Source organism: Ahaetulla prasina, chromosome 3 (genome assembly GCF_028640845.1).
Source record: "Ahaetulla prasina isolate Xishuangbanna chromosome 3, ASM2864084v1, whole genome shotgun sequence".
NCBI classification, from domain to species: Eukaryota; Metazoa; Chordata; class Lepidosauria; order Squamata; family Colubridae; genus Ahaetulla; species Ahaetulla prasina.
Genome location: NC_080541.1, coordinates 109925219 through 109950947, shown reverse-complemented (window position 1 = coordinate 109950947; position 25729 = coordinate 109925219). Strand labels below are relative to the sequence as shown.

General features: G+C 45.4%; 1 protein-coding gene across 1 annotated transcript in view; it reads right to left on the bottom strand.

Moving 5' to 3' along the window:
- Positions 1-603: 603 nt before the first annotated feature.
- The window catches only part of LOC131194986 (protocadherin-10-like), a 31756-nt gene continuing 6630 nt past the window's right edge, over positions 604-25729 (bottom strand). The window contains exons 2-4 of the mRNA XM_058176613.1: positions 9302-9354; positions 9101-9189; positions 604-1658 (exon numbers count right to left, since the gene is read on the bottom strand). Of these exons, the coding sequence (XP_058032596.1) occupies positions 1402-1658; positions 9101-9189; positions 9302-9354 (399 nt within the window). The 3' untranslated portion in view covers positions 604-1401. The remainder of the gene's footprint in view (positions 1659-9100; positions 9190-9301; positions 9355-25729) is intronic.

The window sequence follows — 25729 nt, the reverse complement described above, 5'->3', positions numbered from 1 at the left end:
TTGCCCAGGCCCAGAAGAGCAGGCTAGAATTTATTCCCAATATTAGAGCACTAGAATAGAATTAATTCTTATTCTCCTTTCAGCTCTCCTTTGTGTCTAGTTGTGTCTAGTAAAAATAGTGGCTTTGTATTCAAAATCCTTTAAAATTAGTTGAAGGGAGAAGGAAAGCGATAACAATTTGGCTGTAAATTGATCCAAAATATAACATCCATTCAATAGAATGTAATAGTCTCATAGAATTGCTATTCAGAAGATAGCAGAAATTGCTTGGCAGAGTCTGGTAGGATATCAAAAACATTCATTTTCCTTGGAGGGTTTCCCCCACCCAGGGGTGCAATCCAGCAGGTTCTGACAGATTCTGGAGAACCAGTAGTGGAAATTTTGAGTAGTTTGGAGAACCGGCAAATACCACCTTTGGCTGGCCCCAGTAGGGTGGGAATGGGGATTTTGCACTATCCTTCCCCCAGGAGTGGGGAGGGAATGGGGATTTTTCAGTAACCTTCCCCTGCCACACCCACCAAGCCATGCCCACCAAGCCACACCACGCCCACCAAGCCACACCCACACAACCGGTAGTAAAAAAAATTGGATTTCACTACTGCTCCCACCCCAATATCTCTTTACGGGCTGTAGTACTGGCTCCTCCCATTTTAAAAGATGCTTTGTTTTAAATCCAAATGTATGTAATAATGAGAAAATATTTTTATCAGTGGGTGAAATATATCAAATAAATAGATGCATTTCTGCTAAGCATTACTTCTACCCTCACAAATTCTATGTTGCAAAAAGTAGTTTTAGCTTTCCATAATTTTTCATATGGCTAAGTGTGCTAACAACACAACAAAATGAAAGACAGTGTTGAAACATTCACAGACAAAAAAGAATTACTTCATATACAAAATGGGGGAAAGTTGCTAAAAGTTGAAAGGTGTATACCATGGCCTCTTTTAATTTCAGACAATTGTCCTGCTTCCCAATCATTTATTATATTCCATAGTGTAAAACAAATGATTCTTTTATGTTCTTTTTCAACTTGCCAGTTGTGCTGCATTCTTCACACAAAGCAGCCACCAGAACTCTGAAAACATGGTGGGGGGGAATGTTATGTTATGTCCATTCTATTTTATTTTATTTTTTTCCTTTCTCCAATTCCAAGAGCTAGCATTCACCTGGGTCCATGGAGACATATCCATGCCTTCATTATAAATTACAGTCATTCCTATGTCTTGACATTACCGTCATTCACTTTTTGCCGTCTTTTCAGGGGAAGTAGCTTATAGGTAAGTACTCTTGGCCCCTTATATTATGTACAATCACATACAGAGTTAAAGTCGGAGTTTTCCAGCACCATGGAAATATTTAGGCATGGTTTGCAATGCCTGCCGGTCTGCAAAAGAAACTTTATTTCAGGTTGTTAATAACCATGCTGTCATGCTTATCAGAATAATTGATCATTTTCTTCCTCTTTCCAAACGTGGAGAAGCTGTTTTTAGCCTCCTGCTCCAGAAATACAGAGCCGTCCTTATTGGTAGATGTTGTTGGGGTTCCTGGAATATATACATTGTGTTGATAATCCAGAGGAGGAATATGTTGTAAATACAGGGGTGCATATGGAGGGGTCCGTATGCTGTTAGGGGGACCAGATGTCTTCTTATGTTCTGTGAAAAACAATTTTTTTTAATGATAGAGGGAAACCTCTGGATAAAACACACACATCAAACACTGTCCATTTTACAGAAGATGCCGGGTAAATGCTTCATTTTTGTAAATTATATTTCAATTTAAGAAAAGTATGATATCCAAGACAAAGAAAATGCATCTGTACATGGCAGAATAAAGATGTTCCTCACTTATCCACTAACTTTGAAGTTACAATGGTGTAAAAAAATCTTTCTGGCCAATCCTCGCATTAATGACTGTCTCAGTGTCCCGTGGTTACGTAATAGCCATTCACATGCTTTGCAACCAGCTTGCGACAAGAAGCGTTAATAGAGACTATGGAAGTAAAATTCTAAGTTGTAGACATGTGATGTTTCACTTCATGACTGTAGTACTCCACTTAACAACCAAATGAGAAATACTGTAAGGTCATAAACCCATATGATTTTTTGCTTAGCAACTGTAGCACTTACCAACCAATTTGCCAGTCACAGTGATTATCTGTATACAGGCAGTCCTTGAGATATGGCCATAACGGAGCCTGCCTATTGCAGTTGCATATTGCAGCAGTCATTAGGTGAAATGTGTTCAGGAGGCACCCCAAAATGGAGCAGTTTGTCTGGTAAACGCCATTTTGTCCCCACCCACAAATGACAGCCACATTTGAGTTGCTCAAATGCTGTCACATCGCCCCAAGACAAACTGCTTGCTTGTGCAGCAAAATGAAGCAATTTCTCTGGTCGCCACCATTTTGTCCTGCCTACAAAGGAGTGGGACAAAATGCTGCTGCTTGGCTGGGGACTCATTCAACATGAGGTCTGGAGAGCTTCAGAAGAGCATGTGAGGAAGAGGCCAAAGCACTGGGATGGGGGAGAGAGAGGTAGGAGGGCACTGCAGTGACTCTGTGGTCGGTCATAAGAGCAAATGACCAAACACCCACAGCAGCCATCATAACTTTGAAATGGGGTGATATATAGCTTTTGGGGGTCTGTCATAATTTCAAACATTTGTTAAATAGTGTGGTTTGTTACCTGTGTGTGTAATATTATATTTCCTTATCCATATACGGGTAAACACAGACAGTAGACTTCCCAATCCACTCCATGGGCAAAACCTAATACTCCAGCAATATATCAATTTGTTAGAATGGTTCATCCTAAGAAGTTCAACATATCAGAAAGTGATTCAGGAAAATGGGAGCTTCAATTTTGCTGGCAGGAAGAGTACCATATATTTATTTACTTACTTACTTCTGTCATTGATTTGTCTGTCTTTCACCTATAACGTTACGTAACATAGAAAAAAATTGGTACTCAACCACTGCCATGCAGCAAACTCTCCTTTTATCATTATTCTAAATCAGAATAGATCTAAAAGATTTCTGAATTTAGAAATTACAAAACCATTCGGCACTATATCACTTGCAGAACCAGTGCCAGGTCTCTAGAAGAACATGGCAGTTTTTTGCAACAGGAGGAAGGAAAGTTAATTATTCCTTCCTTACTCAAAGATACATTTTTAAGGTGTCCTAGCCACAGTGCCTCCAAGACTGAACTACAAATTTTGGCCATAATAGATATCTCAATCAGTAATTTGTCTTTTGGATATAAAAGCCAGTTACTGAATAATTTTATGGCATTCCCCAAACTCATAACAATCCTTTGTATTACCAAGTTTCACTAAGACCTATTCTTGGCCTTCAGTCCCTAAACAGCCTATTCCACTTTTCAATCAGCACCTGAGATATCCTGTTCCAAGGGTGAAATGCTACTGGTTCGGATTGGTTCGGGAGAACCAGTAGCGGAGTTTGGGTGCCTGGTAGCAATCGCTGACTGGCCACTCCCCCAAACTGGTCCATGGCCCGCAGCCCTGCCATGCTTCCCTCCCTTCCACACAGCCTTCTTATGGCCAGCTTGCGAAGGCAGGCAAGCAGAAGGCCATGTGGAAGGCAGGCAAGCATGTCAGTGCTGTGGGGAAGGGAGCTAGCAGCCTACTCCCTTCCCCATAGCCCTGCCATGCTTGCCTGCCTTCCATGCTGCCTTCCTGGCAGTCCCCCACACCTGCTTGCCTTCCAAGGTCAGCATCAAGCCCTGCCCAGCCAGTGAGTGAAAGGGCAACCCTTGGTGGAGACACAGCTGCTGCGCTGGGGCTGAGAAGGGCAGTGGAGGTGGTGGTCATTTTCCAGGAGGGCAGGCACCAGGTGGATGTCTTGGGGCTGCTGCTGTCAGCCTTACCAATGCACTGGGTCCATTGGAATGATGGGGATGCCGAATATGCCAGTGGAGGATCTAGAACAGTGATGGCAAACCTTTTTTGCCATCGCGTGCCAAAAGTGTGGGGAGTGTGGGGGGGATGTCGCGTGTGCACGTGCCCACACCAGGGGTGAAATCTAAACATTTTCCCTACAGGTTCTGTGGGCGTGGCTTAATTGGTGGGTGTGGCTTGGTGGTCAGATGACTCGGTGGGCGTGGCCAATAACAATAAATAATAAAAATAATAAAATAATAAACAAAGTATATAACCAAAAACCAACTTTCACACTTTACACACACACACCACAACTGACTCACACACACAAAATGCCACATACAGCTTTGTGAGATTTTGTTTGTTTGTGTAGTTAGAGTGAAACACTTCAGAAACACACCAAATCTCAGAAAGCTGCACAAATATTTATTTTATTATTTTATTTTATTTATATTTTTTAGATCAGGGGTCTCCAACCTTAGTAACTTTAAGGTTACTAAGTTCCTTAGCCAGCAAAGCAGGCAGATTGAGTTGCTCACTAAGGAAATGGATTGCAGGCAGGCAGGTTCAGTTGCTAGCTGATGCAACTGATGTAAAGCATGGCTTTACAAGCCCGAAAGAAGCAGCAATAAGGCAAGTGGGGACGGGGCGTTGGGTGGGCATGAGTGGGGACTATTGTAAGAGGTTGTTAAAAATGATTTTAAAAGCCTGTGATGATGAGGCAACTCATCTGGGATCACCAGAGGAAAAAAAGACTTTAAAAACTCCTCTGACGATCCCAGGTGAAGTTGCCTCATAGCAGCCCAGAACCTCTTAAAATAATTCTTTTAACAAGCTCTTTGGCTGAAGAGCTTGTAAAAAACATGTGTTTTAAGGTTCTGGTGGTGAGGAACTCATCTGGGATTGCCAGAGAAGCCTTTTAAAACCTTTTTTTTACAACCTCTTCAGCCGAAGAGGTTGTTAAAAAAAAGAGTTTAAAGGTTCTGATGACCCCAGCCGAGCCACAGGATCATCAAAGACTTTTTTTTTAACTTTTAAAAGCATTTTTTCGGCTGAAGAAAAACTGCTTTTAAAAGTAAAAAAAAACCAAACCTCTGATGATGGCGCGGCTCAGCAGAGGCAGGGGCGGGGTGGGACCAGGGATTTTTGCTACCTTTTCTCCGAACCACCAGCCACCATCGCTACCGGATCGGGCGAGCTGATCCGAACCAGGAGCATTTCACCCCTGGCCCACATGCATAATTATATGCACACCCATAATTATATGCATAATTATATGCATAATTATATGCACACCCATAATTATATGCACACCCATAATTATATGCATGCACATATAACACTGCCTGTGCTCCCCCCCACTTTTGGCCTGGTGGGCCCAATAGGCCCATTTTTTGCTCTCCCCAGGCTCCAGAGCCTTTCTAGGAACCTTGGGGGGTCGAAATCGACCTTCCCCACTGCCACAGAGGCCCTCCGGAGACTGGGAAGGGGCCCATTTGCCAACTTCCAATGGGACCAGAAGGCCCGTTTTTTGCTCTCCCCAGGCTCCAGATTCTTTCTAGGAGCCTTGAGAGGGGCAGAATGGCCTTCCCCACCCCCACCCCGCACCCGGAGGCCCTCCAGAGGCCAGAAACGGCCCATTGGCCAATTTCCAGCCCCAGTGGAAGTTTGCAAAAGGGCCATATCTGGGCTCTGGAGGGCCTCCGGGGTGGAGGCTGTTTTGGCCACCCACCCACAGGTTCCTAGAAAGGCTCTGGAGCCTGGGGAAAGCAAAAAATGGGCCTTCCCCACCCACCCCCAGGTAGGAAGCAGCCTGTTTCCCTACTACCAGTGGGCCCAGAAGGCCCAAAAATCAGCTGGCCAGCACGCGCATGCATACCAGCTTGCATGCCCGCCAACATGAATACGCGTGCTACCTGTGGCACATGTGCCATAGGTTCACCATCATGGATCTAGAAGGTAAGCCATTACTTGCGGCAGTGGGGAGGGAGACCCGCTGGGCTCGGGCTCGGGGGAACATGGCGAAGCTCACTCGCCTTTTGGGCCTGGTGCACTTGGCTTTCACGCTCGGCTTCCATGGGGCCTTTAGTCAACTGCCACCCACTTGCCTCCCCCCAGCATCCATCCCATTATGGGGGCGCATTGCTTCTGGGCCAGCCTACCCACCCTCGGATCCCTGAAGGGCAGGGTGTGCTCTGCCACCGCTGTCGCTGGTGCCGGCACCACGGCCGCACAGGAGAACTCCCTGGTGCAGTTCCAGGATGGCAGGAGAGCCCAGGCAAGCTCTGCCCCCACCATTGCCATTGCTGCCCATCTTCACCGCCTCCATGCACTGCACAGGGAAGGGGCCGCCGCCACTCTCACCACCCTCCCATCCTGCCTGGCTGCAGATGTCCGCCTGCCCGAAGAACCCTGCCACCATTCGCTTTTGTTTCGTAGCGGGAGAAGGAAGAAAGCACAAGAGGGTGGCATTATCAGGGGAGTGTTATTATTTTTGAGGTGCAGGAGCTCAAAACCTTGGCCCCTGGCAGGGGGACTGGTGCTGGAGCATCCACCAGCTGCTCTGCCAGTGTGTCTCAGGCCTCTGCCTCTAGCAATCTTGGCAGCTCCCCAACTTTTCTTCCACTCCCACTCCCGTAAAGTTGGCAGGGCTTGGTTGGGTGGAAGGATGCCCGGAAGGAGGGTCCCAAGTCCAACTCCCAAGCGGAGGCAATGCCTGGTGTATAGTAGGTCAAAAGGGAAGTGAGCAGGGCTCACATGGCGCAGGGCGTGAAGGCCAACAACATGTGTCTTCTCAGGCTCTCCAGTGGCTGACATTGGCCTCTCTGGCCAGCTCCGCCAGGCTCCATGGTATCCTGGATGAGAAAGGCTTCAGAGCACAAAGCAGGAAGGAGGCAGAGTTTCTGGCAAGCCTGTACACAAGGAAGCTCCATACGATTGGCTTTCAGAGAAAGGATTGTGAGAGATGGGGGGGAGGGTCTTTGACCGAGGCAAAGTGTGAAAAGAGGGCGAGGGAGCAAGAGAAGCATGGTGGGGCAGCCCGGGGGTTCTTCTTGGATCTTCTCCCCCCCCCACCCCATTTCCCCAGCTGCCAACCAAGGAAGCTGGCTGGACTGGGTTGGATTGGACTTGCACGACCATTCTGAAAGCAGCCAAGGGGCTAGGGTGAGGGTCTCTGCCCCGAGGGTTGCCCAGCCAGCCTTGCTGAAGTTCTCCCGAACCACCACCCCCCCCCCCCCAGCCAGGGATGAGGGTTAGTTGCAGCTTCTGGGGCCGAAGCGAAGAACAAAAGGACGGCCGGGAAGAGTTTAAAAGAGAGAATCCAAGTTACATGCCGCTCAGACGGGAGCAGAAGCGCTGGCTTGGATTGCAAAAGCCATGGACTGGCTCAAGCGCTTTCCTCTTAAAGAGCCTGCAGGGCAAACAGGAGATCTGGGTTTTGGGCGAGCGGCAGAATTCTTGCTTCTCCACCACCCCACCCCTCCCCACCTGCCACTCCCGCTCGCCAGTGAAGATCGGCAAACCAGATTTGGGAAGCAGAATGTACTACCACTGCAGAGATGAGAAATGAAACATGAAACACGAGAAATGGGAGCTCTCGCAGCGCCGCTTCTCTCTCTTCTCCTCCCGAGTGGCAGTGGTGCATCCAGCTCACCAAATCTCGCCTGCTGATGTTCCCCCTCCCTTTCCCCCCCCTGCGCATCTAAGTATTTGGGGGGGGTTGTTTTCAGGGGGTGCCTATTTTACTGCATGCGCTCGAAATCCGGACATGTCCTAGTTTCAGGGAAACACGGTAACAATGAGTGACATCAAGTTGACCACGCCTACACGGTCACATGACCACCAAGCCACGCCCATCAAGCCACACCCACAGAACCAGTAGCAAACATTTTTACATTTCACCCCTATTCTGTTCTATTAACTTGCAATTCATGCAAAAGGTATGATCAGATCAATGAGAATAAGTTTGCAAAGATCATTCAAAAGTAAGAAGAGACCTGTCAGTTCCTGAACACCCAAGCAAATACCAGAAACTTTCTTTCTTTTCTTTCTTTTTTAAATTTTATTTTTAATTAGTGATAAATAAGAGTGGGGAAGGAGCAAAACACAAAGATAATAGTAATGGAAATATAAACATTGTCAAAAAGAAATAAAAAAAGTGCTTTAACAAAAAAGTGAAAGAAATATGATAAAGGTTTGTGGAGATTTTGAACTGGGAAAAGTAGTTAAGGCAAATTACCCTGCTTAGGGTGAATAAAAATCTTTCCGACAATGCCTCAATTTGCCTCAGATTTGGGGTTCCTCTGAAGTTGAAAGCCAGTCCTTGAATGAATGAAATATGAATATGGACACAGACATGGACAGACAGACAGGGAGGGAGGGAGAGTGAGTGAGTGAGAGAGAAACACACACAATTGGCACTCCCTGTGTCACCTTGAATAGTTGAGTAGGAAGCTTCCAGAAAACATATCAGGGCTAGAAACTAGATTGAGAGTTTGGGGGGAAAAAGTTGGGGGGAGTTAGGATAGATTTTTTTTTATTGGTTTGACATATGTTTTTGTGCTCATAAAATGGGTTTGAAAATGTTTTTTTTTCTTTTCCTGTTTCATACACAGACACACACAGGCACACGTACACACACACATATATATGTGTGAAATAAATGAAATTTAGAATTTAGTTTGAAGATTTAATAATTGTGCAGTTGTGGAATTAGTTTGTAATAATTGTAAGTAATGTAAAAAGTTGAGGTTGTAACTGTACTAGTATTTTACTGTGCTTTTTCTTTTCCTTTTTTTAAAAAAAGATCTTAATCTTTATTTTCATTATGTTTTATCTTATAATAAACATCAATAAAACTCATCTTTTTAAAAAGAACATCCCAGAAGAATCCCTTTTGTGCTGTTGTCAAGGAAACTACATAGACTTGTTACCTGGAACTCAGCTCAACTAGAAGGGGACATTATTTTATATCAGCTATAGATTTGTTTGCTTGCTTCTCCCTGTCAGTTTTATTCTTATTCTTACAACCCTGGTTTGGCAGGTTTGGCTGAGAAATAATATCCAAAAACCAAATATATATATATATACATATGCCAAAGTAAGACAGGAGGTGAACATCTTAGGGAGGTTTTCATTGTCTCAAAAATTATAGAAATCATTAGATTTTAGGGTTCAGTTATTCAAAACTCACCAGACATTGGCGTGACCAAAGTGCACAATCTATCATGGTCTTTCTGAACTCCTTTCCAAACTTTTCCTACATCCTCTAGGCTCTGCGAACTAGAACATAAGAAATAAAAAAGACATATCCAGCCATAAGATAAGCACTCATAAAATATTTAGCAACTATTCTCCTAAGATAATAAGGCAACCATCCCATCCCTTATAATACCTCTTCAGTATTGGTTGTTTTGATGGCAGCCAGTCTGCATTGGGCTGTTTTACCTACAAATTTAAAAACAAAGGTTTTGAATTAAATACACATCCTCAAGACAGCTTGACCACATGTATTTGTTCTAGTAACCTTTTTGTTGCTTTGAAAGCAATTGCTCTCATAACAACTAATAATGGCTTACAGCAGGACAACAAAGGAGCAATATTAAGAGACAAAAAGAGTCTTTCAAGCTCTCCCATAGGATGCTTTTGCTGATGTGGAATTGTTTGACTGAAACAGGATAAATACAATACTTACCAAAGGCTAGAACCTGCTACAAATCACCCCACCCTGGTAGGAAATTTCAAATCCTTTCTCAAAGCAATCAAATTGCCTTTGGACAACACTCCAAATAGTATTGAATTCCCAATTCTTATCAAGTCTCGCCAGCCTGGCCAAGCGTATCACAAAGTGGCTTAATTCCTGAAAAGTTTCATGCCTCCTTTTTTTTCTTTCATTGTTTTTATCAGTACGGCATAATAGTTAGGCTGTGGGACTCTAAAACAAACATGGTGGATCATCCACTATCAATGGCCTACAGCAAGAGATTCACTTACAATGTTGTTAATTAAATTGGAGGAGCCTCTGTGTATTCTACCTAGAGTCTGAGGACATGTGAATATAAAAACAAACAAAAAATTAATGCAATAGGAATTTTGCTTAATTTCTGTTTTATTTTCATTCTGGACCAGGTATAGATTTAGATGGAGACAAAAGTTGGTTCAAGCTCAAATTCTTTTCTTTCTACACATAATACAAAATCAAGAGTTAGATTTATAATTACATAACACAGAGAACACATCCACAGAGAATGTATCTAATTGTTATTTCTATCAACATTTTTCTAAATTTTATGAGTTTAAATACCTTAACACATTTTTCTCCCAAAATACAAGAAATTCCTCTTACATTACAACTTTTGAATTTTGTTTGCAACATTGAGGATTTGATCAACAGAAGATTAATGATACCAACAGAAACTGTTGGCAATGTTCCAGGACGCTCCTTTTGAAATGCAACTACTTATTCTAAATGGTAGGAGCCATATGGAATCAGATATTAGGAAGCTGAGCTTTCTAAAGAAGCTGCAAGCATAGATTTGAAGAACACAGACTTGGAGAGAAGATTGAAAAGATATCAGAGCTAAGTAATTTCCATGAAATTTTGAATAAACTGGCTGTAGTTTCTGGAGAAATCAAATAATGTTTCATTTGGCTGGACTATTATACAAAACTGAACAAGTTTGGTGAAGAACCTCTAGCAAATATGAGCATTTTTTTCTGTTTTCGTAAACAGCTTAACGTATTTCAGGACAGATTCCCGAATTTTTCTTCTAGCTTCTTCTTGGCCCATTTGTTCTTCATACTCAGTAATTTTCCCTCAAATGTTAGAATTGAAGAAAAATTATTAAGTAGGATGGTGAATGACCTGAGGAAGAAGTTAGAAGGAAAATTGGAGAACTTGTCCTCAAATGTAGGACATGAACTGTCCTTAAACTGTCAGTTACTGTACATAAAGCAGGCTTCTGTCAGATGAGAATTCTGGATGCTTTGTGCCTCATTACCAAGTTAGATGGCCTGTTATCTCTGTTTGAAAGCTAGTCCTTGAGGAAAACCCATATCACATTCTATACTTCTAGAAAGATTAACTTAACATAAATTCCTGCATAAACATTCTCTCAAAGAAGTTTTTGAAACCAGGCTATGAAGACTGCAAGGCTTTCTAGATTTTAGGTCATCAAACACAAATCTTCCATAAAAACCAAGGTGTCAGGCCTGGAAGCCATCTTTTGCATTGGACCTTCAAGCCTGCCACATTTAGTGCTATGGGAAACTGGGAGGGGGGATTGTATAGAGCAGGGGTGATATATAGTCATAATAACGTTCCTTTCTCAGAGAGTCAAGGACATCTTGCCCTAAACCTGGAGGGGTGTGACTGAGAGGCATCTCCAGTTGGGACGGTGCTTTGATTGGACCATGTGATGGACATGTGGGGATTTAGTAGAGGGGTTGTCTTTAGGCATAATAGCATTCTTCCTGTTGGTCAAGGTCAGGCCGATCCTGCATCTGGAAAAGGAGTGGTTGGAGTGGTGTCTCGAGATGGGACTATTAGTGATTGGAGCATGTGATTGACTGCAGAGTCAGGGGATGGTTTTGGGGGTTTTGATTTACTGAGGGAAAACCCGGACCTCTCAGATTCGGGTTTTCCCAGATGTGCCAGTTTACCTATCCTAGTAAATAGAACTTTGGAAGATGCTTGCTTCGGAGTTTTTACTTGGAGTTGGGTTTTTTTCTCTGACATTAACCCGAATCTCCCTTAAAGCATAACGGCACCCCGAAAGGGGACTGTCAAGGGGGCTGAGCCCCAGCATCTACCGAAACCTTGAGTGGTGCGAAGACTCAGTGAAGATGGAGGAGAAAGAAGAGATTACAGAGGGGGCTGTGGGGACAGATACTCAAGGATTTATTGAGTTTTCTCCTTCTGAAGAAATGGTGCGTTCCATTGAGGCTGCAGAGGAGGCCCAAAGGCTAGGCGCTCGGCCCAAGGAGTTGGATTCCTGGAAAAGTTGCCAGTCTGATCCAACTCCAGAAAGGGGACCAGAGGAGAGACCGCCTGGATATTATGCCACTTCCAGCCCAGCGAAGTCTCCCCATGAGCAGAGTGGTGAAATCTGTTGCCCCCATCGTGAAGCCAATCATTGACTGGGCTCCCTGAGCATTTGGGATGGAAGTGGGAAGTTATGCACCCCTCTCCCAATCTCCTCAAGTGAGATGAAGCTTATTGCAGTCTATGTTCACCTTCCCCCATCCAGGACCGGGCGGAGGAATTAGCGGGGTGCAGGCACCTCCCTACTGGCCAGGGGTGAAATGATCGACTCTCCTGCACAGCAGGGCCATCCCGCAGCTGGGAGACATCAGACGCAGCCCACATGGGGAATGCAAAAACCCCCTGCTGGCCTCCCTTGCCTGCCTGTCTTTGTGCTACTTCCTGCTGACTGCATCCCCCCAGGCTGGGGATTCTTTCCTGGCCAGGGGTGGATCCAATGTCAGTGGTATCCAGCATCATCTGCTCCAATTTTCCAGGGATCCTGCTGACCCTAGGATGGCCCAATGATCCCAGCACCGCAGGTGGGGGGGGGGCTAATCCAGCAGCTGGCTGGAGTTCTCCCCCCTCTGCAGCCCAACAAGCAGCTCAGCCGCTGGCCCCTCTCCCTCAGCAGAGGGCCTCCCAGCAACCAGCAGCAGCTTGGCCACAGGTTCCACAGGGCCTGGCAACTGCCCATCGCCAGGCCCATTCCATCTGTGAGGCTGACACCACCCTGCTTCAGAGCAACATTTGATGGCACACAACTGGCTTACTTCCTCAGCAGGGTGTGGGCTCATATCGATCGGTATGGAGACCAATACAAATTATATCGGGACTTGGTATCGGTGATTTCTGATGGGATGAATGAAAAGGAGGCTTCTGCATGGATAGCCCAGCTGCACAATGAAGGCGCTGCAGAATTAAATGATGCAGATGCGTTTGTTGTGCTGCTCCGGGCCAGATTTGAAGACCCAGACCAAATCAATGAAAGTGAAGCCACCATAAAGGTGATGAAGCAAGGTAATCAACCCATAAAAGACTTTGTATGGGACTTTATTTATTTATTTATTTATTTATTTATTTTATTAAATTTTTATACCGCCCTTCTCCCGAAGGACTCAGGGAGTACAGCCAGAATAAAAACAAAATATATACAATTTAAAACAACATTTAAAAAGAGCAAATTTTAAAGGCTGATTATTAAAATTTAGATTTAAAAATTTAAAAATATTAAGAATGCCCAATTTAAAATTCAACACAAATTATGCCAGTCCCGCTTTAATAAATAGATATGTTTTGAGCTCACGACAGAAGGTCCGAAGATCAGGCACTTGACGCAGGCCAGGGGGAAGTTCGTTCCAGAGCGTCACTGCCCCCACAGAGAAGGCCCTACTCCTGGGGGCCGCCAGCCGACACTGTTTGGCGGACGGCACCCTGAGAAGACCCTCTCTGTGAGGCGTCTGGTCGGTGGGAGGCAAAGGTAACAGCAGGCGGTCTCGTAAGTACCCGGGTCCTAAGCCATGGAGCGCTTTAAAGATAGTTACCAAAATCTTGAAGCGCACCCGAAAGACCACAGGAAGCCAGTGCAAGCTACGGAGCAGCGATGTCACGTGGGAACCACGAGCGGCTCCCGTTACTACTCGCGCAGCCGCATTCTGGACTAACTGCAGCCTCCGGGTGCACCTCAAGGGCAGCCCCATGTAGAGAGCATTGCAATAATCCAGCCTAGACGTAACCAGAGCGTGAGTGACCGTGCATAAGGCATCCCGGTCAAGGAAGGGACGCAACTGGCGAACCAAGCGAACTTGGTAAAAGGCCCTCCTGGCGATGGCCACCAGGTGTTCATCAAAAGACAGCCGTCCATCCAGGAGGACGCCCAAGTTGCGAATCACCTCCTTTGGGGCCACTAACTCGCCCCCAACAGTCAGCTGCGGGTGCAGCTGACTGTACCGGGATGCCGGCATCCACAGCCACTCCGTCTTGGAGGGATTGAGCTTGAGTCTGTTTCTCCCCATCCAGACCCGTACAGCTTCCAGGCACCGGGACAGCACTTCGACCGCTTCGTTGGGGTGGTCCGGGGTGGAAAAGTACAGCTGAGTATCATCAGCGTACAGATGATAACTCACCCCGAAACCACTGATGACCTCACCCAGCGGCTTCATATAGATGTTGAACAGGGTAGGCGAGAGAATCGACCCTGAGGCACCCCACAAGTGAGGCGCCCGAGGACGACCTCTGCCCCCTGTCAACACCGTCTGCGACAGTCAGAGAGATAGGAGGAGAACCACCGATAAACGGTGCCCCCCACTCCCAATCCCTCCAACCGGCGCAGCAGGATACCATGGTCGATGGTATCGAAGGCCGCTGAGAGATCTAATAGGACCAAGGCAGAGGAACAACCTCTGTCCCTGGCCCTCCAGAGGTCATCCACCAACGCGACCAAAGCCGTCTCCGTGCTATAACCGGGTCAGAAGCCAGACTGGAACGGGTCTAGATAGACAGTTTCCTCCAGGTGCCGAGGGAGCTGCCATGCAACCACACTCTCTACAACCTTCGCCACAAAGCGAAGGTTGGAGACTGGACGGTAATTACCCAAAATAGCTGGGTCCAGGGAAGGCTTCTTGAGGAGAGGTCTCACCACCGCCTCTTTCAAGGCGGGAAAACCCTTCCATCAAAGAAGCATTTATAATCCCTGAGCCAGCCTCGTGTCACTTCCTGAGCAGCCAGCACTAACCAGGAAGGGCACGGGTCCAGTAAACATGTAGTTGCATGTAACCTCCCCAGCAACCTGTCCATGTCCTCGGGAGCCACAGACTCAAACTCATCCCAAATAACCTCAACAAGACGTGTCTCTGTCATCTCAGCTGGATCATTGCAATCTTGGTCAAAACTATCCCGAAGCTGAACGATTTTATCGTATAGATAACCGTTAAACTCCTCAGCTCGTCCCTGTAAGGGGTCATCCCGTCCCTCTTGATGGAGGAGGGAACGGGTCACCCGAAACAGGGCGGCCGGGCGGTTATCTGCCGATGCAATGAGAGTGGAAACGAGAACGTTTTCGCCTCCCTCATTGCCACTAGGTAGGTCCTAGTAAAGGACCTCACTAGTGTCCGATCAGCCTCGGAACAGCTAGACCTCCAAGTACTCTCTAGGCGTCTTCTCCGGCGTTTCATCTCTCTCAGCTCCTCGGAAAACCAGGGAGCCAATTGAGATCTACGCCGGGTCAGAGGCCGCAAAGGCACGACACGGTCCAAAGCCCCAGCCGCGGCCCGTTCCCAGGCCGCAACCAGTTCTTCAGTCGTGCCGTGGGTAAGATCCTCAGGGAACGGCCCAAGCTCCATCCGGAACCTCTCCGGGTCCATCAGGCGCCTGGGACGGAACCAACGCATTGGCTCCGTCTCCCTGCGGTGGTGAGCGGCGGTCCGAAAGTCCAGGCGAAGAAGAATATGATCTGACCATGACACTGGCTCTTTAACTATATCTCCTAAATCCAGATCATTAACCCACTGACCAGAGATAAAAAACTTTAGATGGGTTGCAGGGAACCTGGGGCATTGGCCGGACCGCATCCTCCTACACTATTTTAAAGAGGCCATTAATCAAGAAGTCAGAACAGCCTGTGGGGTCCTGGGGGTGCCTGAGTGACTGCAAAACTGGTACACCATGTCCATAGCTCTGGACAGAGAAATTCACCCCCACAGCAAAACCCGTCGAAAAACCTCCTCGGAGAGCATTAGCCAGACTGCCCCTTTCAAAGTCTGCTGAAGTCTCCCCCCCACACTAATTAAATGCTATCAGTGTGGACAATCAGGAAATCGAGCTTCTGAGTTCCTGGCCTCTGCTCCAGTTCCACAACAATGTCCAGCCACGGTTGCCCGAGGCAAAAGGGCTCCAAGGAAGGTCCCAGACACAAGTCAATTTTCCAGACAAGCCGTAGCCCTCCCCACTGAAGACAGTGAGGAACCTCCAGCTGAAGAAGCCCCTCCTGACAAGGCTAGCAGAGAAAACAACCCGATGGTGAGTGCACACATCCCCCCCTTTTCAATTAAAGTGAGACTGGGTGGTGCCAGAGACGGGGGATCAAGGAGAACTACTAGCAATAATAGATACAGTCTGTACCAGATGTCTAATTGGACTTCCAATTGTTGAACAATTGGGGATCAAAACAAGAGCCTTAAAGCGCCCAATTAAATTTCACCAGGTGGATGGAACATTAATTTGGGGAGTCCCAGCCACCCAAATTACAGAACTGATTAGATTAGAAATTGGAAGACATCATGAACTCATCCGATTAGTAACCCCAAAGATGTCAGAATCTGTCATACTGAGGCTGGCTTGGCTGGACAAATAGGGCCCCACCATTAAATGGGAAGATGGATACTGGAAAATCATAATGGGTATCGGCCCACTGCCCCCTCTTCCCAAGGAATGGCCAACCCATAAAGGCCAGCTGCCAGAAACAGTAGCCACTGGGTCAGACAGGTCTCCAGGCGAACCCCAGATTCCTAAGGCATATACAGACTTGGCTGAAGCATTTAGCAAGGAGGAATGTAACATCCTCCCCCCCCCCCCACATTGGCCCACAGATTGTGCCACTGAATTAGAACCGGGAGCCAAGTTACCAAAACCCAGGATGTACTTCATGATGCCTGCTGAAATGACCGAGCTGAGGAAGTACATTGACACCAACCTAGTCAGGGGGTTCATCGAACCTGCAAAATCCAGGGTGGCCGCCCCTGTATTGTTTAAAGAGAAAAAAGATGGAGGCTGGAGATTATGTGTGGACTTTAGAGGCATCAATTGCATTTGCATACAAATTACCTACCCCCTACCACTAATGAAAGACTTGCTGAAACACTTGTCAAAAGGCAAGATTTTCACCAAGTTAGATCTAAGGGAAGCCTACTACAGGGTCTGCATAAGGGAGGGAGATGAATGGAAGACTGCTTTTAACTGCCCCCTGGGCAGTTTCCAATTCCAGGTCATGCCTTTTGGTCTTCAAGAGGTCCCCCCGCAGTCTTCAAGCAACTGATCAATGAAGTTCTGCATGAGCACCTATATAAGGGGGTCCTTGTTTATCTGATCGACATTCTTATATTCAGCGAAAATATGGAAAAGCATATCAAATTAGTCAGGTAAATGCTAAAAAAACTCCTAGCGGCCAAACTTTATACAAAGCTGTCAAAATGCAAGTTCCATAAGGAGTCCTTGGACTACCTGGGCTACAGGGTGTCAAATCAAGGAATCAAAATGGACCCGGGGAAGGGGAAGGCAGTGCTAGACTGGCAACCCCCACAAGCACATAAGCAGCTTCAAAGTTTCCTGGGGTTTGCAAATTTTTATAGGCAATTCATCCCTTCCTTCACTGAGGTTGCTCTCCCCTTGACGGAATTACTAAAAACCGGTCCATCTCCCACCAAGCCAAAACCTAGCCAACCCCTAGCTTGGACAATGGACTGTCAAAAATCCTTTGAGCAATTAAAAAGCCTATTTGCAATGAAACCGATCCTCCAGCACCCTGACCCAAATAAAGCAATTGTAGTCCAGGCTGACGCTAGTGATGTGGCAGTGGCGGCTATTTTAATGCAAAGGAATGCCCAAAATGAACTAATGCCATGTGCTTACGTATCGAAAAAATTAACGGACACGGAGCACAGATGGGTGGTATGGGAGGCTTTTGAGGTGCGATGGGCTCTCCTGTCCTGGAGACACTTCCTAGAGGGGGTTAAGGAGCCTTTCGAAGTGTGGACTGACCACAAAACCTCAAGGCACTGAAGACCCCTCAGAAACTTTCCCCCAAGCAGGTTCACTGGGCTCAGTATTTCAAACATTTTAACTTCAACCTGAAATACATTCCGGGGGGCGGGGAAACCTATTAGCTGATGCCCTATCAAGGAAGTCCCAATTTGACAGCTGACAGGAAGAGGTAGTTCACACCATGATCTCTGAACCCCAACCAGTGGCCCAAGCTCGCACTACAGCACAACCATGCCATGGTTCCGACCTCCCCGAAGACAAGCTGACAACAGCGGCGCTCTCAACCGATGCCTGGTTCAAGGAGCAGCAGACAGACCTAACCCTAAGAGAGAAATTGGCTTGGAAGGGGAATAAGATTTATGTGCCCAGCAGTATGCAACTCAGAGTGCTACAGCTGAGTCATGATTCTCAACTAGGGCCCCACTTTGGATTTTTAAAAACCCTCCATTTGGCTAGAAGACAATTCTGGTGGCTAAAGATGAAGGCCGATATAGAAGACTATGTTAAAAGCTGCGCCACCTGCGCCACCACGAAGTCCAGACCAGGGAAGCCCCCTGGGCTTCTCCAGACTGTGGCTGAACCCACAAAGCCCTGGGAGGAGATTGCAATGGACTTCATAGTCAAACTTCCTGACAGCAGAGGGAACAAGGTGATTTGGACTGTCATTGATTTATTCTCCAAACAAGCACACTTCACTTGGCCTGCCCTTGGCCAAGAAGCTGGCAAAACTTTTTGTGAAGCATATACAGACTACATGGGGTTCCAAGGATAATAATATCAGATCTCAGGGTCCAGTTTACTGTTAAATTCTGGAAGGAGGTCCTGCGGTCCATTGAGTCATCCCAGGGGCTTAGCTCAGCTTTCCACCCATTGACTAACGGATCCACTGAAAAATTGAATGCCATGGTGGTACAATACATTAGATGTTATGTAAATTATCAACAAGAAAGCTGAGTGGAGTTATTACCATTCGCAGAAGTGGCTTATAATAATGCAGTACACAGTATTACTGGGTTGACTCCTTTTCAAATAACTATGAGCATGGATTTTGTGCTGATACCTGAGTTGCCTAGACAGCCATCCACTTCCATGTCCCTGACAGAATGGATGACCTCATTAAAAAGGGTTGGGAGAATACTAAGAAAGCTTTGGCTGAGTCAGTGGAAAAATATAAAGCCCAGGCCGACAAACACCGGTCTCTTCAACCACCTTTCCGAATAGGAGATAAGATGTATTTGTCAACCAAATATCTAAAATTGAGCTTACTTAGCAAGAGGTTTGGACCCAAATTAATAGATCCCTTCCCTATAATGAAAGTGATTAACCCAGTGACTGTCCAACTTAGCCTCCTTCAAATATTAGGGAAAGTGCACCCAGTTTTTCACAGTTGCTTATTGAAACCAGCAAGAGGATCTAACTTAAGGCACTTCCCAGCTGCTCCCCCCTCCTTTGATAGTACAAGGGGAGACTCATTATGAAGTTAAGAAGATCCTTGACTCTAGACTATACAGGGGTTGTTTACAGTATTTGGTACACTGGAAAGGGTACATGTTATCTGAAGCTATGTGGGTGAAAAGTTGGGATGTGAATGCTGATGCCCTGGTAAAGCAGTTTCATGATAAATTCCCTGAGAAACCAAAGGGTCCTCCTGGAGAGGGGAGGGGGGGGAGTTAAGAAGTTATGTACAAGGCGTTAACCCCATCTTTTGTGTTTTGTCTGTTTTATTTTCAAGGGTGTGTTTTTTCTGCGGGGGGGGGGGGAATGCCTCTCAGCTTTGGAAGCCATATTAGGCTGGACGCTTCTGCGCTGCCAGTTTCTCATGTATGGGAAAGTAGGAGGGGGATTTAGTAGAAGGGTTTGTCTTTAGACATAATAGCATTCTTCCTGTTGGTCAAGATCAGGCTGATCCTGCATCTGGAGAAGGAGTGGTCAGATTGCTGTCTCGAGATAGGATGGTTGGCGATTGGTTGGTTGGCGATTGGCGCATGTGATCGACTGCGGAGTCAAGGGATGGTTTGGGGTTTTTTGATTTACTGAGGGAAAACCTGGACCTTTGGGTTTTCCCAGATGTGCCAGTTTACCTATCCTAGTAAATAGAACTTTGGAAGATGCTTGCTTCAAAGTTTTTACTTGGAGTTGGGGGGGGGGTTTCTGGAACACTGACACCCTCTCAATCAGCCACACAACTCACCACTAGGGGCCAAAGCAGATGGGCAGGACAAGCTGACAGTGGCACTGAAAACAGCGCTTCCAACTGACTCATGGCTCATAGATAATAGAGATATCTTGACCATGAGAAATGGACTGGCTTGGAAGGGATCAAAACTATGTGTCCCTGCCAGCTTGAGACTGGAAGTGCTACAGCACAGCCATGACTCCCGACTGGCCAGCCATCTCAGATTCTTGAAAACTCTGCACCTATCCAGGAGGCAATTTTGGTGGCCAAAAATGAAAGCTGATGTAGAGGATTACCTAAAAAGCTGTGCCACTTGTGATGCCATGAAGATGAGACCAGGGAACCTCCTGGGCTCCTCCAGCAAGTAGCTAGCCCCAGCAGACCTTGGGAGGAAATTGCAATGGATTTTATAGTTGAGCACCCAGAAAGTGGGGAAAATTCAGTCACGGGCAGTAATCGACTTATTTTCAAAGCAAGCCCACTTCACAACCTGTTCGGGATTGCCATCAGTGAAAAAACTGGCAAAGATGTTCATCAAACAGATTTAGCAACTGCATGGAATACCCCACTGGGTCATCTCAGACCAAGGAGTCCAATTCACAGCTAAATTTTGGAGACAGTTCCTGAGATCAGTTGGATCTGCACAACGACTTAGCTCTGCTTTCCATCTGAGTACAAACAGAGCTGTGGAATGAGCAAACGCAATAGTGGAACAATATATAAGATGCTATGTGGATTACCAAAACAAATGAACTGGACGGACCTGCTGCCGTTTGCAGAAGTGGCTTACAACAACGCTGTGCACAGTAGCACCAGATTAACCTCCTTCCAGGTCACCAGCAGCATGGACTTTGTACCCATGCCCAAACTGCCCAGAGAACCCCCCTCTTCCATGACCCTGACTGAGTGGATGGAGTTACTGAGGAAGGGCTTGGAGAGCACTAAAAAAGCACTAGCAAAAGCTGCTGAGGCATATGAAAAGCAAGTGAACAAACACCAATCTCTTCAGCCTCCCTTCCGTGTGGGAGAGCAGGTTTATCTATCAACCAAATACATATGACTAAAACTGCCTAGTAAAAAGCTGGAACCTAAGTTTTTAGGTCCATTCTCAATACTGAAAGTAATTAACCCAGTGACAGTTCAATTTAACCGTCCCCTCATTCTAGGGAAAGCCCTAATTTGCTGAAGCCAGCCATAGGGTCTAGATTAAGACCACAGATTCAACTACCTCCCAAATCTATGGCAGTGCAAGGAGGCCATTACGAAGTTAAAAAGATTTTAGACACTAGATTATTTTGATTGCAATATTTTTTTATTTTTTTATTTTAATTTGAATTTATATCCCGCCCTTCTCCGAAGACTCAGGGCAGCTTACAGTGTGTTAAGCAATAGTCTTCATCCATTTGTATATTATATACAAAGTCAACTTTTATTGCCCCCAACAATCTGGGTCCTCATTTTACCTACCTTATAAAGGATGGAAGGCTGAGTCAACCTTGGGCCTGGTGGGACTTGAACTTGCAGTAATTGCAAGCAGCTGTGTTAATAACAGACAGACTTAGTCTGCTGAGCCACCAGAGGCCCTTAGAATTTAGTTCATTGGAAAGGGTACCCTTTGTCTGAAGCTACTTGGGTCAAAAGCTGGGATATAAAAGCAGACAGGCTAGTAAAACAATTCCATGATAAATACTCAGATAAACCAATGGGTCCCCTTTGGTGGGGGGGAAAGAGGTCGTTAGTCTTTTGAATTAAACCCCTGTATTACTCTTGTTGCAGGACACAATCCTCTGATGAGGGGGGGAGGCCTTTCAGGCCTGGAAGCCATCTTTTGCATTGGGCCTTCAGGCCTGCCACAATTAGTGCTGTGGGAAATTGGGAGGGGGGATTGTGTGGAGCAGGGATAATATATAGTCATAATAACATTTCTTTCTCAGAGAGTCAAGGACATTTTGCCCTGTACCTGGAGGGGTTTGACTGGGAGGCATCTCCAGTTAGGATGGTGCTTTGATTCAACCACGTGATGGACTTGTGGGTGCTGGGCAGGGACTTGGACTTTCCTTTGGGTGGGGAAAACCTGGAAGGTTTCAGAATTGGGTTTTCCCAGCTGTGCCAATATGACATCTCTAATAAAATGAAACTTTGAGGAACTTCAAGCCTCGGAGTCTTCTTTCGTTGGGGTGTTACTTGGAACCCTGATACAAGGAACATTCAGCTATATAATGTAGAGTTAATTATTTTCTGTCCTGAACTTTATTGTAAATAATGGAATATACAATTTATTCTACCTTTACTGTTATCTTTTTGATTTTTGTTACTTGCACAGAAGACTTTTTATTTTCCTAGGATTTTGGAAAAAAATCTACTTAGCTTCCTTTCTTAGGAATGAAGAAAGCTTAGTTCATTCTGAGTTTCTGTTATCCTATTTCTCTATAAATCCAGGCTAACTATGCCTTCATTTCCTTATTATGTGTCCCTCTTTCCACTTTCTATTTATGCCCTTTATTATTTTCATATTGTTCCTAGTTTTCTATGTAAAATACATTTTTGTGCATCTTTGAGTCAGTATTGACTCCTGGAGACTCCCTGGACTAGTCCTTGCAGTTTTCTTGGCAAGGTTTTTCAGTCATGATTTGCCATTGCCTCCTTTCTAGGGTTGAGAAAGAATAACTACCCACATGCCTTAGGCAGGACTGGAATTCCTGGTTCCCCAGTTTCTAGCCTGGTACAGTAATCATTACACCAATTGCTCTCATTAATATAAAATATATTGGCATCTTATTTATGAATTTACTTTTTGATTAAAAATATTCCTTTATACTTTCCATGCATTTCAGTGAACAATAAAAATAATACTAAAGCAAAAAACAAAAACAAATTGTAATCAAACAGTAAAAACATTCATTTAAAAAGTGGAGATGGTGGGGAAACGCACAGTTGTAGTCCAGATGTCCCCCTTTTGACTCTATTAGCTGAACAAAAAAGCTGTATAGTTCATAAATTTCCTGGAAGGGCTACTCTTGACATTCCCCCCCCCCACTGATGTGCGGATAATAAAAGTCCTCCATTATTACTACTTGTTCCTCATCTGGCAAGTATTCTACACTCTATCTCTTTGATTGGGCCAACAGTAGTAGAAACCAAGAACAATTGTGCATATTTCCCTTCCCCTTATTTTAATCCAGATAATTTCTACAGTATCACCGAATTCATTAAATTGGCTTTTGAAGCAGCTGAGAATAGTTTTGACATAGATTGTGATTTGTCTCCATTCCTATTGTTTCTATTAGTTTGAACTCAGTTGTTATTCTTCAGAGGCTATAGACTGGTTTCAGGAATCAGGTCTCAATAATACCTGCAGAAATAAAGTTGCCTTCCTATACTAAGAATTAAGATAATTGTGTTCATTTTCCATACTCTGGGCATTAATATTTAGCCAACACATATCAAGTAGTTTATGAGTCAATAGTCTGATCATTATGCATCCAGTAAAGTCAACTGCAGTTCATAAAAGTTTTTGCTACAATAAATGTGTTAGTTTTTGAACGTATCAGAAGCATGTGTGTTGGGGGTGTTGTTGTTGCCAGAAAGGAATAGCACTGCTATATGGGCTGCATATACTGCATGTACAGAATCAGTGGTGAAATCCAAATGTTTTTACTACTGGTTCTGGGTGGGTGTGGTGTGGCTTGGTGGGCATGGCAGGGGAAGGATATTGCAAAATCTCCATTCCCACCCCACTCTGGGGCCAGACAGAGGTGATATTTGCCAGTTCACCAAACTACTCAAAATGTCTGCTACCAGTTCTCCAGAACCTGTCAGAACCTGCTAGATTTCATCCCTATACAGAATGCATCTCCTTGCATTCTGTTTTTTTCTCTTCTTTCTAACCTATTACATTTCTTTCAGTAATGAAAAAAATGTGAAGTACAATACTGTAACTGGAAAGCTTTCCAAAGTGGTATAATAGTTACTTGAAAACTTCCTGAATCTGCACATGCTGGCTCTTTTAACGGAAGGCGGGTGCCATCTTCACTGAAAAGCTGATACTGATATCTTACTGAACTTGTGGCGTGATTTATTCGCTTACTGTAGTAAGTTCCCTTCAGACACTGAGTAAGCTGAATAGGTATGAAGAAAGCGGCCCAGGAAAAGCTAGGGCTGCGCAGCTTGTTAGAAGACAAAACCGAACAGCTGTTTTGACAGTCGCCGGATCCCTATGCAAGAATACGGATTTCAAAGAATCATCCAACTCTCTTTAATTTGCGGGCGAATGGCATCCTGATCAACGAAAGGGGGCGCTCTTTCCAAAGAGGGACTCGCGTGTTTCGCGGAGATGGTTGAAATGTAGTGGCGTCACTCAGATTTGCTGAAAGAGACACCTCTAGCTTTGGCTGCATTTCAAAGCCCGAAATCATTGCCCTAGTTTTACGCTTTCGCCTTAATTGGCCTCGTTATCGCGGGGAGCGGAAAGCGGAAAGCGGGTGTGAAACTCGCTTGTTTGTTCGGCCCCCGACAGAGAATCAGCCGTGGAGGGAGAGGCCTTTGCCAAGTGGCGCTAAAGCTCTTCCTCTACAGGGATTTTGGGAGGAGGGGGGAGCGGTTCTTGCAAAGGCCACTTTCATCGCCTGAAAGAAGGCTAAAGGGGTCCCTTTCTCTCGTGGAAGAGCAGCATCCTCGTCTTCTTTCGACAGAGAGGATGGACGACGCCGCGGATCGGTTCCCCAGCCGGCTGCTCTTGCTCTGGTTTCCAGATACCTGACAGGAGGCAGGCAGGCAGGAAAAGTGTGCGCCATGGAAACAAGGAGCGCTCTCCAGAGGCCCACAGGAAGCATGCAATAAAGCTTGGGGAGGGCTCTGAAGGGAAATGGGTCGGAGGAAAAAATAAACATGAGATGAGATGGATGATAGTGTTTCTTCTGCTCTATTTCAAACGTTAAACGACCGACTCTTGAGTGAACAAGGCAGGCAGACAATAGGCGGAAATTGCAGAGTCTTTGGTGAAATCCCTCTATGCTGTAATGAGAAAGTAAAAAAGGAAGTATATAGCTGGGAATAGAATAAGAGCACCGGTCCACAATCCTCTGGGTGTAATTTTCACTGATAATTAATTTTATTAAGAGCCAGGTTGGTCTGATAAATAAGATGCAGGGCTAGGAATGCGGAAGCAGGACTTCTAGCCTTTCCTTAAGCATGAAAGCCCACTAAGTCACTTTGGGTTATTTGAGGAGAAGAGCAGGGCTAGTCTATGGTGGCAATGATCCTAGAGTCCTTTCATGAACTCATGAAAGCTGATGCCTTTTGTTTGTTCAAAATAGTTCTACTAAGATCCTGATTTTGGACCAATCACTCTCTCAGCCCTAGGAATAACAAACTACTTTTGAAAATATTGCCAAGAAAACTGCATGCACCTGTCCACATTAGTGACTAGGAGTCAAGACTGACTTGAAGGCAGTGAGGGGGGAGTATCAAATGTGTAATTATTACGTGACTTGCAATGTCAAACTATATTAGCAGCAATGATTTTAAGAATAAGCGGCTTTTAAAATTTTCTTGAAATTCTTAGGAAGGGAGAATTCTCAACTTGCTTCTCTCAAAGATGCCTTGTGAAAAAAACCAGGAAAAAACAATGGAAAAATATTAAATATATTTAATGTTCTAGATATAAGTAAACAATAATAACAACAACCCCATCTTGGAAACAAGGGCCCATGAGTTTCTTCCAGCCATTAGTGTTCCCAAAGACCCATTTTTTTCTCCATCTAGCTGATCAGCCTCCTGGTATAAAATGGAAAGCAGGACTGGGTCAAGGTTAATACCTTCCCTCAGAGTGATCAAGTTAAATCTCATCTTTTCAGGAATTTCTTTCC